An 18,505-nucleotide genomic window follows, 5' to 3' on the forward strand; every position below is an offset into this window, starting at 1 on the left:
TACCACATTTCTTCAAGAATAACGACTGGCGTATTGTGGGGAGCCAGTTGCTCGGCCACCATTGACCAGACGTTTCCAATTGGTGACAGATCTGGAGAATGTGCTGGCCAGTGCAGCAGTCGAACATTTTCTGTATCCAGAAAGGCCCGTACAGGACTTGCAACATGCGGTCGTGCATTATCCTGCTGAAATGTAGGGTTTCGGACGGTTCGAATGAAGGGTAGAGCCACGGGTCGAATGAAGGGTAGAGCCACGGGTCGTAACACATCTGAAATGTAACTTCCACTGTTCAAACTGCCGCCAATGCGAACAAGAGGTGACCGAGACGTGTAACCAATGGCACCCCATACCATCACGCCTCGTGATACGCCAGTATGGCGATGACGAATACACGCTTCCAATGTGCGTTCACCGCAATGTCGCCAAACACGGATGCAACCATCATGACGCTGTAAACAGAACCGGGATTCATCCGAAAAAATTGCGTTTTGCCATTCGTGCACCCAGGTCCGTTGTTGAGTACACCATCGCAGGCGCTCCAGTCTGTGATGCAGCGTCAAGGGTAACCGCAGCCATGGTTTCCGAGCTAATAGTCCATGCTGCTGCAAAAGTCGTCGAACTGTTCGTGCAGATGGTTGTTGTCTTGCAAACGGCCCCATATGTTGATTCAGGGATCGAGACGTGGCTGCACGATACGTTACATCCATGCGGATAAGATGCCTGTCATCTCGACTGCTAGTGATACGAGGCTGTTGGGATCCAGAACGGCGTTCCGTATTACCCTCCTGGACTCACCGATTCCATATTCTGCTAACAGTCATTGGATCTCGACCAACGTGAGGAGCAATGTCGCGATTCGATAAACCGCAATCGCGATAAGCTACAATCCGACCTTCATGAAAGACAGAAACGTGAAGGTACGCATTTCTCCTCCTTACACGAAGCATCACAGCAACGTTGGCAACGCCGGTCAACTGCTGTTTGTGTATGAGAAATCGGTTGGAAACTTTCCCCGTGTCAGCACGTTGTAGGTGTCGCCAGCAGCGCCAACCTAGGTGCATTCTCTGAAAAGCTAATCAATTGCATATCACAGCATCTTCTTCCTGTCGGTTAAATTTCGCGTCTGTAGCACGCCATCTTCATGGTGTAGCACTTTTAAAGGCCAGTAGTGTGTATCTCAATGTGAAGATGAAATCGATGAGAATGTGCGTTTCGAGCAAAGCATTTTATGGTAGTGAAGCATGGACGGCGAAAAAAACTAGAAATAAAGGGAATTGAAGCATTTGAGATGTGCTGTTGTAGAGGGATGTTGAAAATTTGGTTAACTGATAAAAATGAGAAGGTTGTCTACAGAATTGGAGGAGAAAGAAACATACGGAAAACACTGACAAGGAGAAAGGACAGAACGATAAGACATCTGTTAAGACATCAGGGAATGACTCCCTTGGTACTAGAGTAGCAGTAAAGGGTAAAAACGATAGTGGAAGAGAGACGTTGGAATACATCCTGCAAATAATTGAGGATGTAGGTTACATGTGCTGCTGTGAGATGAAAAGTTTGCCGCAGGAGAGGAATTCGTGGCGGACCCTATCAGTCCAGGCAGAAGAATGACGAACACCCTGCCCACCCAGTCCAAAAAAAGAAAGAGAGGGAGGGAGAGAAGGGGAGAGAAAGAGAGAGAGAGAGAGAGAGAGAGAGAGAGAGAGAGAGAGAGAGAGAGTAAGAGAGAGAGAGAAAGAGATAGAAAGATAGAGAGATTTAACGTTAAGCTTGAAGGTATGTTGCAGGCCGTATATTTTCTCCCAGAAACGAGAAAAACACCCATTATTAACGGAATCAAAGTTTTGGGACTAGATTTTCTATTCCTTTCGTAAGACCCATTTCCTATCAGATTCAGCGCATGCTTCACAACAAATACAACTGCTATGTTGCCTTCTCTACTAATAATAATCTGAAGAGAAATTTCATTCATAATTTGAAATCCATTCGCTCCCCTACAGAAAGTTCTGGCGTTTATAAGATCATCTGCGATACCTGCTCCTCCTATTACATACGGCTAACCGGACGTGCTTTCACCTTCAGATATAAAGAACATCTTTTGAGAAAGAACGGCACCAGTCCCCTAAATTCATGCTTTGCCGATCATCTCTTAATTACTGGACACGTGCCTAAAGCCATAGGCGATAGCAATATTCTGCATTCCGAGAAAAAGGGGCGTAGGTTGGATGTTTTAGAGAAATTGGAGATATTTAAACATCTCTCTCGTCATGATGGCCTCATTCTCAACGAACAGCTGCAGCTGCGAAATAAAAACTTTTTAGAATGTATAAAGCCATTGCTTGATCCTTGATTGAGATTTCCTCATGCAGCTAGCCGAAATGTTGTTTTCCTGTTACATCTTTGCTGTTTTCTTGTATGTCATAACTGACGTTTCTTTACGTTACAAAATCTATCTCAGTTTAAAGCAGATAAATATGTAACTTCATCCTATTATTATTAGTGCTTACATTATGCCTGAATCAGCTTCATCAGAATTTTATTGTCTAATTTTGAATGTACAGTAGCCCAGTTGTTTCTGCGGCTACTAGATGGCGCTCTTAGCAACACCATGTTTACTTGCCCACACTTTCTAACGTGGGCACCTCAGTCTTGTGGCAACCCTTGTTCACTCAAGTACGAGCAGCCCTTAGCGGCTCGCCATATTATTTACATCTATTCATGACGTCGCCGTTCCGGTTTAGATTTTTTAAAATGTGATTTGTAAGTACTGCATCTCTTTCCAGTCAGTACAAACTTCAATTTTATTAATGTATTATATACCTAATATGTTTTAGAACAGTTAGTTTAATTCTGAATACGACGCTCACAACAGCGTCGAAACCTGGTCAATTTTGACTTAATATTTGTGACCGAGAGGTATGGAATATTTATATCCATTTTCTTATTATGACATTATTCACAAAGTATGATTGTCTTCTATCATGACTTTAATCCTTCATGAATATCTATGAACTGATATTGCTTACAATGTAACAGTCAACACTGCACTGTTGAGAAGAGCTCATTTGTTTTTTTTTTCATCTGCTTCTCATTGAATCTGTAGAGCCGAACTTACTTTTCACACAGACAACGGATGATCCCACAAGAGCGAACTTGGTAAATAGGAACTGCACACTGATATTTTGATGATGGCGATTTGAAAGCATTAGCAGGATCATGAGGCGTCACAAAGGAGACGGTTATATCTTGCAGCTCGTGAGAGACACTTACTATCTCTCCCATCTAGCACTGACTGTCATGCTCGCAAGAAATTTAGTGACTTACTACAAAGTCTGCTAATGTGCACTGTGGTTTCTGGATTTCACATGCAGTAACAAGCTGAATTTCGTGGAGTACCGTTGATGTAATGTATGGGCCACTCTGGGAAGCAACTCAGTAGTGACTTGATTGAATTACTACTACAGGCTTCATAACAGACCACTGTTGTCTCTTTTTTAAAAGTCGCGAGGTCATCGCGGCATTTACCTGATGGTTCCTTTGAGAGGGCACAGACGACTTCCTTCCCAATCTTCCTCTGCCTACAAAATATGCATATTTCAACGGACCTTACCATTTACAAAAATTAAAATAAAACGAAAATACTTTATTTCTTAGCACTTATGAAATAGAGGTGTAACATGTATCTTATCCAGAAGAAATTCATGATCACGAGTTGACATGACCTGCATGAATTGAGATCAAATCACCGTCAGACTGTTCTATTCACTTTTCAATTACAATATGAAAAATGTAGACGTAGTTTCACAAAGGACTTTATCTAATGCTATTTTAAGTGTAGTATAATTGTTACTAAATTTGCGTTATTTTCAAACATCCATCGTCAACTCACTTTTTTCTGCATACAGTTGAATTTCTTGTTCCTGCTAAACATCATACGTGTCCTGGTGGTCAAACTGCGCCAGAGTCGCACAAGTGAGATCCAACAACTCAGGTGAGTGACATAAATGTTCTGTTCATTCGGTTATGTGCCATGTGGTTGTAAAAGGAACATATGATACCCTTAAACGTTTTATGCCTAGAGAAAATAACCCTAGATTCCCACACCAAGTGTACAGAGCACATTTGAGGTTAATTTGAATATTTCCCGAAATGTTTCGTTTAGGTAATAAATAAGGTAAAGCAGTTTCTATTACCAGCCAATGATATTTTATTACAAACTAAGCAATCCGTGATACTGGACCAGAAGATATGACTTACTTCTTCGAGATGTCCTTCAATAAATATCTCAGCATATGTGTCTGGAATAGTAAGTACCTCTTGCTGTTGAAAGTATCATAAGTAGAGAGGGATGTGGTTTTTGGAAATCCCGCACCACACACTGACAGAGATAGGTCGTACTTTACTGACTCCTCTGAGAGAGCTGAATTTTCGAGTGACCAGTCTTGTCTTAACTGATTCCTCTGTTGCTTCCTCGTATAAAAATTTCATAATTATAAATGAAAATCACACTATAGTCCATAATCTACAGAATTTACTTTTTGTTAACCAATTTTCGGCTTATCATCAGACCTTAATTGACTGTCGTCTTCCATGAAGATGCAATATTCATGAACAACATTGACAATCATGATACACATCAAGACTGAGATACAAACACAGCGAAAATGTCCTCTTTGACAGTGCAGTAAAGACTAAATTAAAACTGTTAAAGAGCAGATGAATGGAAAAGGAACAACCTGGGAAACAGTGCCTAAATAACAAATTAGTTAAAATAACAATCACAATAAAATATAACTAATATGTGAAGAGAGTAGTGATGTATAGCCTGCAGAGATATTACATATGGAAGACAACACAGAAACATAGTGCCGGCCGGGGTGGTAGAGCGGTTCTAGGCGCTACAGTCTGGAACCGCGCGACCAGCACTGTCGCAGGTTCGAATCCTGCCTCTGGCATTGATGTGTGTGATGTCCTTAGGTTTCTTTTTTGTGGTTTTAGGGCGCACAACTTCAACCGTCATTAGCGCCCAGACTACGTTAGCAATGCACCGCGAGTCACAAGTTTAAAACAGCAACAAAACGGAAATCACGATAAAAGACAGACTGACAGGCATAGGATTAAAAAAAGAAAACATCATAATCAAATGTCCTTAGAGAGGGTCGTCAAATTGATAAAATGAAGAACACGAGCAGCTGCTCGTGGGTCATCCGCAAAAATGGCTTCTAGAGGACATGGCAGACCAAGATCAAGACGCAGTGTGTTAAAATCCGGACAGGACGTTAAAATGTGGCGGACCGTCAGCAATTGCCCACATGGGCAGAACGGCGCCGGTGCAGCCGTCAGCAGATGGCGATGGCTGAACCGGCAGTGTCCAATTCGTAACCGGGCCAAAACTACCTCCTCCCGCCGAGAAGGGCGTGAGGACGACGTCCAAGCCACGGGAAGAGGTTTCAAGGCCCGAAGCTTGTTGTCTGTAAGTGCAGCCCAATCGGCATGCCACAGCGATAAAATGCGCCGACAAATGACCCTGCTACAATCTGACGAAGGGACACAACAAGAAGCTGTCCGAGGCTGGAGGACCGCAGCCTTGGCCGCAGCATCTGCAGCTTCTTTCCCAGGGATACCGACATGGCCAGGAACCCACATAAAGCTAACCGAAGAACCGACGTCCACCAGCTGCTGAAGAGAGCGTTGGATCCAGTGCACGAAAGGGTGAACCGGGTACGGATCACTGAGGCTCTGGATAGCGCTCAGGGAATCGGAGCACATGACATATGCAGAATGTTGGTGGCGGCAGATGTAAAGAACAGCCTGGTAGAGGGCAAAGAGCTCAGCTGTGAAGACCGAACAATGGCCATGGAGCCGGTATTTGAAACTTTGTGCCCCGACAATAAAAGAACACCCGACCCCGTCATTGGTCTTAGAGCCATCTGTATAAATGAAGGTCATATTAATGAACTTCGAACGAAGTTCGACAAAACGGGAGTGGTAGACTGAACCGGGGGTAACCTCCTTCGGGAGCGAGCAAAGGTCAAGGTGGACGCGAACCTGAGCCTGGAGCCAAGGTGGCGTGTGGCTCTCGCCCATTCGAAAGGTTGCAGGGAGTGAAAAATTAAGGTGTTGAAGGAGGCGACGAAAGCGAACTCCAGGGGGTAGCAGGGCAGAGACATACAACCCGTATTGACGGTCGAGAGAGTCATCAAAAAAGGAACGATAAGACGGGTGGTCGGGCATTGCCAGTAGCCGACAGGCATACCGACAAAGCAGTATATCGCGCCGGTAGGTGAGTGGCAACTCACCAGCGTCAGCATGAAGACTCTCGACGGGACTAGTATAAAACGCTCCGATCGTAAGTCGTAAACCCCGATGTTGTATGGAGTTGAGGCGGCGTAAGATGGATGGCCGTGCAGAGGAGTATACGAAGCTCCCACAATCCAGCTTGGAGCGGACGATCGACCGATACAGACGAAGTAGGACGGTTCGATCCGCTCCCCACGACATACCGCTGAGAACACGGAGGACATTTAGAGAACGGGTACAACGGGCAGCCAAATATGACATATGTGAAGACCAACTAAGTTTCCTGTCAAATGTAAGACCTAAAAATTTTGTTGTCTCCACGAATGGGAGAGCAACGGGACCGAGTCGTAAGGACGGTGGGAGAAACTCTTTGTAGCGCCAGAAGTTAATACAGACCGTCTTCTCGGCAGAAAAAAGGAAGCCATTGGCGACACTCCGGGAGTAAAGACGGTCAAGAGAACGCTGAAGACAGCGCTCCAGGAAACATGTACGCTGCGCGCTGCAATAGATAGTAAAATCGTCCACGAAAAGGGAGCCTGATACATCAGCTGGGAGGCAATCCATTATTGGATCGATCGCTATGGCGAAGAGAGCGACGCTCAAAACTGAGCCCTGTGGCACCCCATTCTCCTGGCGAAAGGTGTCTGACAGGACAGAACCCATACGTACCCTGAACTGTCGATCCATTAAAAAGGAACGAATAAAAAGAGGGAGGCAACCGCGAAGGCCCTATGTATGCATGGTGCGGAGAATGCCCGCCCTCCAACAGGTGTCGTAAGCCTTCTCCAAATCAAAGAACACAGCCGCGGTCGGGCGCTTCCGCAAGAAGTTATTCATAATGAAGGTCGACAAGGTAACCAGATGGTCAACAGCAGAGCGGCGCCTACGAAATCCACATTGTACATTGATAAGCAGGCGTCGAGATTCGAGCAGCCAAACCAATCGAGACTTAACCATTCGCTCCATCACTTTACAGACACAGCTGGTAAGCGAGACGGGTCGATAACTGGAAGGCAAGTGCTTGTCCTTCCCTGGCTTAGGAATCGGGACAACAATAGACTCGCGCCAGCATGCGGGAACATGTCCCTCAATCCAGATGCGATTGTAAGTACGAAGAAGAAAACCTTTACCCGTAGGAGAAAGGTTCTTCAGCATCTGAATATGAATAGAATCAGGCCCTGGAGCGGAGGACCGTGATCGGCCAAGTGCGTTTTCGAGTTCCCGCATGGTGAATGGGACATTATAGCTTTCACGATTCGAGGAGCGGAAGTTAGGTGGCCTAGCCTCCTCTGCCTGTTTGCGGGGGAGGAAGGCGGGGTGGTAATGAGCGGAGCTCGAAACCTCTGCGAAAAAGCGGCCGAAGGCATTGGAGACATCCTCCGGGGCCACAAGGACGTCATTCACGACCGTCAAGCCAGAAACTGGTGAGTGGACCTTAGTGCCAGATAGCCGGCGCAGGCTACTCCAGACAACAGAAGAAGGAGTAAAACTGTTGAAGGTGCTTGTGAAAGCAGCCCGGCTGGCTTTCTTGCTTTCTTTAATAATACGACGACACTGTGCACGTAATCGTTTATAATTGATACAATGCGCCACTGTAGGGTGGCGTTTAAAGGTGTGTAAAGCACGTCGACGAGCACGTAAAGCGTCTCTACATGCTGCGGTCCACCAGGGGACCGGTACGCGACGTGGAGAAGAAGTAGGGTGAGGGATGGAATATTCAGCACAGCGAGAATGACTTCACGATCGCAGCTTGTGAAGGTTTGATCCTGAAAGGTCGCCCTGGAAGAGAAGAGCCCCCAGTCTGCTTTGGAGATGGTCCAACGAGATGAGCACGGAGAGGGGGTATGCTGCAGGAGATGGATAACACATGGGAAGTGATCGCTCGAATATGTATCAGAAAGTGCATACCACTCAAACCGGCGTGCAAGTTGGGGAGTACATATAGAGAGGTCTAAATGGGAATAGGTGTGAGATGTGTCCGAAAGAAAAGTAGGGGCGCCAGTATTGAGGCAGACAAGATTGAGCTGGTTGAAAAGGTCTGCTAACAGGGAGCCCCTCGGGCAGGATGCTGGAGAGCCCCAAAGGAGATGATGGGCATTGAAGTCTCCAGTTAACAAAAATGGTGCAGGTAGCTGAGCAATAAGTTGCATCATGTCTGCCCTGGTTACGGCAGACGACGATGCAGTGTAAACGGTACAAATGGAAAATGTAAAAGTGGGAGAGTAATGCGGATGGCAACTGCCTGCAGGCCGGTGTGCAACATGATGGGATCGTAGTAAATATCATCCCGGACCAGCAACATAACCCCTCCATGAGCCGGGATACCTACCACAGGGGGTAGGTCAAAACGCACAGAGGTATAGTGCGCCAAGGCAATTTGATCGCATGGGTGTAGCTTCGTTTCCTGGAGGGCTACGAGGAGCGGACGGTGCAAGCGGAGCAGCAACTTCAAGTCCTCTCGGTTGGAGCGAATGCTGCGAATATTCCAGTGAATAAGTGCCATCGTAAGAAGAACAGGAAGATGAAAGAAGGGGTCACCTCGCTGAGGGCCTGGCTTCGAGCGAGCACTGCCGCCGCTATCAGTAGGCGGACGGTCATCGTCCATTCGGTCTATAGGTTCATCGGCCATCTTGGGAAGATGGCCGGGAGGGGGAGCTTCCTCCGCCGGTGAACGGCCAGATGTTCGGCTACTAGCGGTGCGGCCAGGCGAAACGGATGACGGCCTGGGGCGGCAACCGCTGGGTGGCGCAGGAGAAGAAATGCGCTGTGGTGGAGAAGGAGAACTGTGCTTCCTATGAGCCTTCTTGAAAGGTCGTTTGGTGGAAGTACCGGTCGAAGGCTGGGAGGTCGAGGTACGTAGGAAGTCTGCACGGGACGGTTCCTTCTTGAAGGCCCGTTCTTCTGACTTCGGGATCTTCGTCTTAGCAGAAGCTGATGAAGGGGCTGGTGTCTGTGGGGTGATGGGAGGAAAAGGAGACGTCGACCGCGCGATCTTAGCACTGGCCGAACGGACGACCGTGGTGCTGAAGGTCAGATCGCATGTCTGGGTTGCCACCTCCCTGGTAGTCCGAGGAGAGGCGAGGACAGTACTGTATTTCCCCGCTGGGAGCAGCGTGGGCTTCCTACTAGCCAATAGCTTGCGGGCAGCCGAGGTGGACACTTTCTCTTTGACCCGAATTTCTTGGATACAGCGTTCTTCCTTATAGACAGGACAGTCGCGGGAGGATGCGGCATGGTCACCCTGACAGTTCGCACAACGAGGAGACGGAGGTGGACAGTCACCCTCATGGGCATCCCTGCCAAAAGTGACACATTTAGCCGCATTGGAACAAGACTGTCGAGTGTGACTGAAACGCTGACACTGGTAGCAGCGCGTAGGTGTCGGGACATAGGGGCGAACAGAAACAACCTCGTAGCCCGCCTTGATGCGCGATGGCAGCTTAACACTATCAAAGGTCAAGAAAAGTGTCCGGGTCGGTACAAGGTCATTGTTGACCTTTTTCATGACCCTATGGACAGCCGTCACGCCCTGCTCAGCGAGGAAAGATTGAATCTCCTCGTCAGTCAATCCGTCGAGGGATCTAGTATAGACCACACCACGAGACGAATTCAAAGTTCGGTGAGCCTCCACCCGGACAGTTTTTGTGCCTGAAAGGCGCTCTCAGTTTCTAGTAATAAGGTACCGTTACGCAACCTGGTACAAGATTTGACAGATCCGGCTATGGCATCTACGCCCTTCTGGATAACGAAAGGGTTGACAGAGGAAAAATCCTTTCCGTCCTCAGATCGAGAAAGGACGAGGAACTGTGGGGCAGGCGGTAGTACTTTTGTCACTGGTGGCTGGTCATGTTTCCGTTTTTGGGCAGAAGTCGAGAGAGATGGAGTGAAATCCATTGCGGAGGAATCCCCCATGATTGCCAGCGTCTCCGATGGCGCGCTCCTTCCTTGTGGGGACCCTCTCAGAGGGCACTCCCGCCTTAGGTGAATGTTTACACCTCAGGTCACACCTCCCGAGAAACAGACGGAGGGACCAATCGGCATGGTCAGAAGGTATCAGCTCAGGCAATCACCCCTCCCTGGGCCTGGCCTTTACCAGGGGGTATGTGCGTGCCTTACATGTCTACCCAGGGCAGGGAATTACGCGTTACCCCGTCACCGGCTACGCGTGCGAACGCGTGGGTCGGCCTTCAGGCGCGCACAGGGAGGAAGGAAGAAGAGGAAAAAGAAGAGAGAGAGAGAGAGAGAGAGAGAGAGGGAGAGAGAGGACAGACTGTCTCAAACGCCGAGGCGGAGACCAGAGAAGGCAAGGAGAAGAAGGTAATGAGAAGGCAAGGAGAAGAAGGCAATGAGAAGGCAAGGAGAAGAAGGCAATGAGAAGGCAAGGAGAAGAAGGCAATGCGAAGGCAAGGAGAAGAAGGCAATGATAAGGCAAGGAGAAGAAGCCAATGAGAAGGCAAGGAGAAGAAGGCAATGAGAAGGCAATGAGGTGGCGAACCAACAGCGTGGTAATGTTTACATAATGAGATACTTGACACGGTGCTCCACCTAATTTTCTTTGGTCATCCATTAAATGAAGCAGAGCTACAAGTCAAGATTCAGTGTTTCCACTATCCAATATAAGGCTCGTCTGAAGTTAATTTGCGTATGTACATCTTTACAGTAGTGAATACCTGTCCAGAATGCATGAAGTACAAATCATAGGAAATTAGACACTATCTGTAATGTATAAGTACTCCATTATGGATCATAATATTTAGTGAACATATAAACATTGTTTGATATACAAGGAATATTATATATCATGAAACAAAACATATAGGTTTATGATACATATAAGTATATTACACAGTGAAATCTGTGTACACATTATATTATGAAGGTATTCAATAACGTGATTGTGGTATCTGCTCACTGAACCTTTCTCAGTACTTTTGCACACAAAATGACAGTAATCATATCTTACAACTAATTAACCTGTTCTTTCATTTCTCTTCTACAGTTCATGATGTATATGTAATGAAAGTACTTAATTAAGCAGTTGCAGTCTTGTCTCAGCTCAAAAAGCTCTTCAATATGTAGTTCCATTCTTTCTTTGATAAACATTAGAAATTAAACAATGAAACACTGTTTTTAATACCTTTTCGAACAGAACTGTTTTTCATTAATGCTTGACTTCAATCTCCAATCCTTAACAGGTCAGAATATTTGTTACTGTCATATACAACGAAGATTGTTTCAGGAATTAGTAACTAAAGAAAATCTATAAACATAGAAAATAATGTGGTAAAAATAATACTCCAGCTTCAATATATTGTAACGACACTGACAAAAGATAACGCAAAATTACCCAACAGTAAAGACACTCAACATCACGTTACCATTCTCCACCAAACATATCTTATATCTATACAGATATGAATAGTTGTCATGCTCTACCTTATGTATGAGTACATACTGCTGCACAACATGATGTTTCTTCAGAAGTCCCTCCTACTTATGGTAAACCTGAGCTATTCCTATTCAAAGTTGTTTTCCATCACACGTTAAACCATTCAAAAAATAATTTTGTATTTAACACATGTGGAGACCTCATGTCTTACGAATCCTTAACATCTCCACTTCTATAGCATTTGCCTGTGAAATCATTTGAATGTGGAAAGGACTATGGAACACAACGAAAAATTTGTGCTTACGTGGTTTCCTTAATGTGTCAATTGGTGAAGTCTGACCACTATTTTTGTCTTAGAGATTTCCAAGTCAACCACATCATGATGGCGTAGCCATCATTGTGGTAGTAAGGGTATTACATCCATTATTGCTGCTTCCTTGTTTTTCAGCAACAGAAGTGAGGATGAACAGACGAAATAAGAATGAGGTGTGTTCAGTAACTAATGTCATAATTTTTTACTCAGCCAATATTGGTTGAAAAATGCAGAATTTGTTGTTAAATATCGTTGAATATTCTTGCAGCAACCCCTGTAGTTTCATGAATTTCCGGTAGCTAACAACGCTATATGAAACCTCAAAGTGGCGTCTACAAATAAGGTATGTTTCGGCAGAGATCTATAATTAAGTTTGTTTTGGTGAATAACAAGATAAGCGATGATATTACTAGGTTCAGCACAATGTCTATGGAGACATGGCAATGAAAAAAAGCATGGTGAGTCATGGATGAGGTATTCATCATCATCACAACAACACCATGGAAATGTGTTCAATTCCTGTGTTCCAGACGCTTGCATATGGTAGTGGTTCTTGGAATGTTCATTACTACAAAAATGTAGAAAACCTTTCCTTCTCCATGGACGCAAAGCCTCACACAAATCTATGCACCTAACAATAGCTCACAAAACTCCATTGGACTGTTCTTCCTCATCCACCCTGTGGTCTGGATACCGTACCTCCGGACTTCCATGAGGGATGCATTCCATTGGAAGCCATATCCGTATGATGGGGATGTTATTGATGCAGCAAGACGTTGGCTCCAACGTCGACCAGTAGAGTGGTACCATGAGGGCGTATAGGCTCTCCCAGTAAGGTGATGTGAGGCCGTCGTGTTGATCGGGGATTATAATGAAAAATAGAGTTTTGTAGCCAAAACAGTGGGGTAAAATAAGCTATCTTGGAATTATATACAAAACGAACATGCTTTCAGAAAAAAATTTATTTCATTACTTTCTGCACAAACGTCGTTCACTCTGAAAAATGTTTAAATTTTTATCCTGAGTTTTATGTTGGCGATAACAATATAATGTACAAGTTTTCCCAGTTCTGTCATCAAGGATTTGAGGTGGTATGGTATGTGATATAAAATTGATGTAACCGTCGTACATCATAAACTGGACACTCAGTGATGTGAACAAAAGTGAGATTTATCAACAAGGCCAACTGCCTTGAGGAAATTTTGAACTAAAGCTGCAGACACTGACTTAACAATGGCTTTGCACAATGGGGTGAATGATACAAAATTAGAAGTGTGTTTCGCAGCTACAAAACAAACGAAAAGCCATGGTTTGTTTTCGGAACTTTGCCACACAAGTCTACAGTTGCTAACTCTTTCAGTTCGGCTGGCACCATATGAAGCATTGGAGTATTGTGTGGAATATTAGGACTTTTTGCTTTCTGACAGAGTTTGCACTTCGCTAAAACATGACAAATTCTCATCTCTGAGTTGTTGAAATAACATGTTTACGTAAATTATTAAAACATTTGCAAGAACCAAAGTAGGCATAACTAAGGTACATTTACCAAATGTACTTATAAACTAAATTGTTGGGTATGCTCAGAAGGCAATGAGAACCGTTAGGATCTTGAATTCTGAATGGAATGTTGTTTTGTGCAAAATGATATTCTCTCAATGGAGTATTCGTTTTAGCACACCACTCCTCCTTCACCTCCTTCATAATACGGTCTTTATTTTGTTCCTTGCCAGTGTTTTCTAGTGATAAATATAATTTTCAGATCCTACCTAATTCTTTTCATGGTAGTCACCACAATTCCTGTAATTTATCCAACATGTGCATGTGACGGAGCATACCAGTGATGTTTTGTGCCCTGCAAATACAAACCAGAGTGCAATGAAATTTTAGCGAATACCAATCCCAATATGCTTATTGATAATGTTTTAGTTTAGCAGTGATGAAAAATTTGCATGCCCAGTGGGCAGTATATGGTTTAGTGTGTTTCACATACACAGAGAATCGGAATGTAGTGAAGGCCCAGACCTCAGACAACACTTCTAATTTTGTAATAAAGTGATGACATTCAGATTATGACAGGATACGATTGACAAATGTCCACCTACTCTGAGTAATAACACCACTTTCCTGAGCTTCTTCAAATAATTGTACCCTATGACATGTTTTCGAACTGTCTGCAGAAATACAAAAAACACATGTTAAATCAGAGTGAAATAATGTAGGAGTAGCAGGGAGAGTAGCTTTGAAACTTTGGAATTTGGCCCGAGTCTAATAGTCCCAGCGTCACGCTGTCTGCTTCCCTGTGTGTTCATATAATCTAGATGTAGACTTATTCTTCGAATTAAGGAAAAAAAGGATAAAAATGTAAGAGGTCTAAAAGTTCTCTAACTTGATGCTGGCATTTCCTCAAAAGCTTTTAACTTCCCTGGGTCCAATTGAATGTCGCCTGCCAAAATAATGTGACCAAGAACTTAATTTTGGGTTTTACAGATTCTAAATTTTCAGGATTAAGAGTAATGACAAAATCCGAAAATACCTCTCTCTAACAGTGAATGTAGTACATGGCTCGGTTCAGACCAAGACTCTGCTGCAATTTATTTGTCATCTGCAAAAGATGTAATCTTTTGGTTCAATGTGTTAGAAAGAATAGTATTTAATTCTCGAATGAAAGCAGCTGACGACATATTAAGCCCAAATGGTAACTTACAGAATTTATACCATGTCCCAAAACAAGAAGAAAGCTGTTTAGTTTCAACAAGCAGGATCAGTTCAGTTTGCCAAAATCTGGATCAAAAATCAAGAATTATTAACATTGTGCAGCCCCGTCAGCAACTGTGATAATTGAACATATAACACGTCAGCCTCAGTTGCAAATAGAAACCAATCTGTACCCAGGTTTCAGCCAAAATAATTTGGCCTTTTTCAGAAGCCAGTGACACTAAACTATTGCATACCAAAGTTTGGCCATGCCAAGTATAAGACCGTACCACTGTAGTATTCAGTCATAAATCTACATTATTTGGGCTGAAGAGAAACTGCAGGCCCCACTGCAGTGGGGCTAACCTAAATTTATAGCATCTGTAGACTTATAAAAAGCTTTTGACAAGGTTGACTGGAATACTCTCTTTCGAATTGTGAAGGTGGCAGTGGTCAAATACAGGGAGCGAAAGGCTACTTATAATTTGTACAAGAACCAGATGGTGATTATGAGAATCGAAGGGCATGAAAAGGAAGCAGCGGCTGGGAAGGGAGTGAGACAGGGTTTTAGCCTATCCCAATGTTATTCAATATGTATATTGAGCAAGCAGTAAAGGAAACCAAAGAAAATTTTGGAGTAGGAATTAAAATCCATGGAGAAGAAATAAAAAGTTTGAGGTTTGCTGATGACATTGTAATTCTGTCAGAGGCAGAAGGAGTAAATATACTGTGCAACAGTAGTCAAACTGCACAACTCCCGTAAATATATTTCTATAAGTTGATCGTGGGTAGGCACCACGTATTATTCTTACATCGCGTTTTTGAGCTATAAAAAGTTTCACAACCTTGAGCTACCCCAGAAAGTTATTCTATACAATTTTTTTAATCGTCTTTTGACTCGTTTGACTTGACCCGCCACGAATTCAACTCCTATGCCAGATGCTTCATCTCAGAGTAGCACTTGCAACCTACGTCCTCAATTATTTTCTGGATGTATTTTAATCTCTGTCTTCCTCTACAGTTCCTACTCTCTATAGGTCCCTCTAGTACAAAAGAAGTCATACGCTCCAGAATGAGATTTTCACTCTGCAGCGGAGTGTGCGCTGATATGAAACTTCCTGGCGGATTAAAACTGTGTGCCGGACCGAGATTCGAACTCGGGACCTTTGCATTTTGCGGGCAAGTGCTCTACCACTTATCCTACCACTTAACTCTGACGGTCAGAAATTCCATGGTAGTCTTACTTTTGCTTTCTCCTTCTATCTTCTTTCGGACTGCTCTACTGGGTCGTTACTGACTGGCGTTCGGCGCAGAAAACTACATCTCAATTTAATTTTTGTTCGTTGTTAGTATTCTCGAACCAGCCTTTCCGACTTCCAGACGCCCTAGTCTTAATTCCCGCCATGTCGACTTGCGTTTTTTGTGGATGCCTGAGCCCTCCTCCATGTCAATGGCTGCTCACCGCCAGCTATCATGAACTGAGATCCACAAGCTCAATTAAAATTCACTTATCTCGTGTTTCCTAGTTACGATCACAATGTGGTTTCCACCAATCTGTATTTACAAACTTCGCAAACCTCTACATATACTTCCACCTGATTCTTTCTATCCATCATTATTTCAATCTCATTACATCTGACATGGGCATGTGCAGTGAGGTGGCATACCATTTGTGACACTATAAAAGAGATACGCTCATTAAAATTTGTGTCCACTTTGTTTACTGTAAATATGATGTAGGTGCTATGTGTTGTTTAGAAATGTAATATGTAGAGTAACTCGTATAAATTATTTTGTAGTATGATGCATTTACCTAACGAATTAGTGCGATGGTTAGCACACTGTAGTCGCATTCGGGAGGTCGTCAGTTCAAATGCACGTCCGGCCATGCTGATTAAAGTTTTTCTTTGATTTCCCTAAATCGCTTCAGGAAGATGCTGGGATGATCCCTTTGAAAGGGCACGGCCGACCTCCTTCATCCTTCCCTAATCCGACGGGACCCATGACCTCGCTGTTTCGTCCCTTACCCCGAATAAACCAGCCAGCCTATGATGTTTTTATACTGGGTTGATGCCGTTAGGGAACCTTAGGAAAAGTAATATCGTTGGCAGGGAGTACAGAGTAGTGCGGGAGCGCTGGCTCTGGATGCGAGTGCGCCGTCACGGCAGAGCGAGCAGGAAACTTCCTTGGTTGTGGAGCGCCAGAGTGAACACACCCAAGCCGAGTGCACTGTCGAGCCCATGTAAGGCGCAGTTGTTACTGGCGAGGCATTAAGAGAACGACGGGCCTTAAAATAAGTAAGTGGCTCCAATAAAATCAAGATCCTGTAACGGAATTGGTCATTGCGAATCAAGCTGTCCTCGTAGTATTACATGGAGCAATGGGAGTATTGTAGACGACAACGAAGACGACCACTTAATATCTGCAACGAACTGTACTTTCATTCACGTTAGCAACTTCGTGAGTCACTACACAGTGACATCCCCAGCGAAATTTATTGCAGTACTAAGTGTTGTATGTAAAAATTGTAAATATCCGGTCTTGTCATTATCCTCGGTTATTGCTACCTACTTAGGGTCCGATTCCTTTCCATTATTGAAGCCCCTAATATTGTTGTCTAGATAACTAGAAGAAAGATATTAAAATCATTGCCAGTTTTGTTTGTCCGCCAAAAGATAGTTGAAAATAATTAATAATGCAGCCTCAATAAGTTAACAGTGTTGGTCAATAATGTTTATAGGATAAGTCATTCTTGCTAGTTGACTGAAGACAAAGTAAACTAAAGTAAGTAAAATGGAGGTTATTCTGGCAGTCTCAAATTGATATGAGAACAGGTGCTTTTACATGCACGAGAGCTCACTCTGTTTGATACACTTTTACGGAATCCCTTTTTTACAAAGGTTCTGTACTATGTACACATATACGGAAATATTGCAGACCTTTGATGTAGCGAGGTCTGAAGAAGACGCTACTGAGCCGGTGAAACTAGTAGCTTAACTATATTTTTCAAAAATACCTGTTCATGGTATATACAGGGTGGTCCATTGATAGTGACAGGTGACTGGGCCAAATATCTCACGAAATAAGCATCAAACGATAAAACTACAAAGAACGAAACTCGTCTAGCTTGAAGGGGTAAACCAGATGGCGCTATGGTTGGTCCGGTAGATGGCGCTGCCGTAGGTTAAACGGATATCAACTGCGTTTTTTAAACAGGAACCCCCATTTTTATTACACATTCGTGTAATATGTAAAGAAATATCAATGTTCAGTTGGACCACTTTTTTCGCATTTTGATAGATGGCTCTGTAATAGTCACAAACGTATAAGTACGTGGTATCACGTAACATTCCGCCAGTGCGGACGGTATTTGTTTCGTGATACATTACACGTATTAAAATGGACCCTTTATCAAGTTCGGAAAATGTCGATATCGTGTTGATGTATGGCTATTGCGATCAAAATTCCCAACTGTCGTGTGCTGTGTATGCTGCTCGGTATCCTGGAAGACATCATCGGAATTTCCGTACCGTTCGCCGGATAGTTAAGTTATTTAAGGAAACAGGAAGTGTTCAGCCACATGTGAAACGTCAACCACGACCTGCAACAAACGAAGATGTCAAAGTAGGTATTTTAGCCGCTGTCGCGGCTAATCCGCACATCAGTAGCAGACAAATTGCACGAGAATCGGGAATCTCAGAAACGTCGGTGTTGAGAATACTACATCAACATCGATTGTACCCGTACCATATTTATATGCATCGGGAATTGCATGGCGACGACTTTAAACGTCGTGTACAGTTCTGCCA

General features: G+C 44.1%; 1 protein-coding gene across 1 annotated transcript in view; it reads left to right on the forward strand.

Annotated features, from left to right (window-relative positions):
- LOC126455427 (PDF receptor-like) overlaps positions 1-18,505 on the forward strand; it is a 433,889-nt gene that overhangs the window by 374,331 nt on the left and 41,053 nt on the right. The window contains exon 10 of the mRNA XM_050091177.1: positions 3,906-3,991. Within this exon, the coding sequence (XP_049947134.1) occupies positions 3,906-3,991 (86 nt within the window). The remainder of the gene's footprint in view (positions 1-3,905; positions 3,992-18,505) is intronic.

The sequence above is a fragment of the Schistocerca serialis genome, chromosome 2 (genome assembly GCF_023864345.2).
Source record: "Schistocerca serialis cubense isolate TAMUIC-IGC-003099 chromosome 2, iqSchSeri2.2, whole genome shotgun sequence".
NCBI classification, from domain to species: Eukaryota; Metazoa; Arthropoda; class Insecta; order Orthoptera; family Acrididae; genus Schistocerca; species Schistocerca serialis.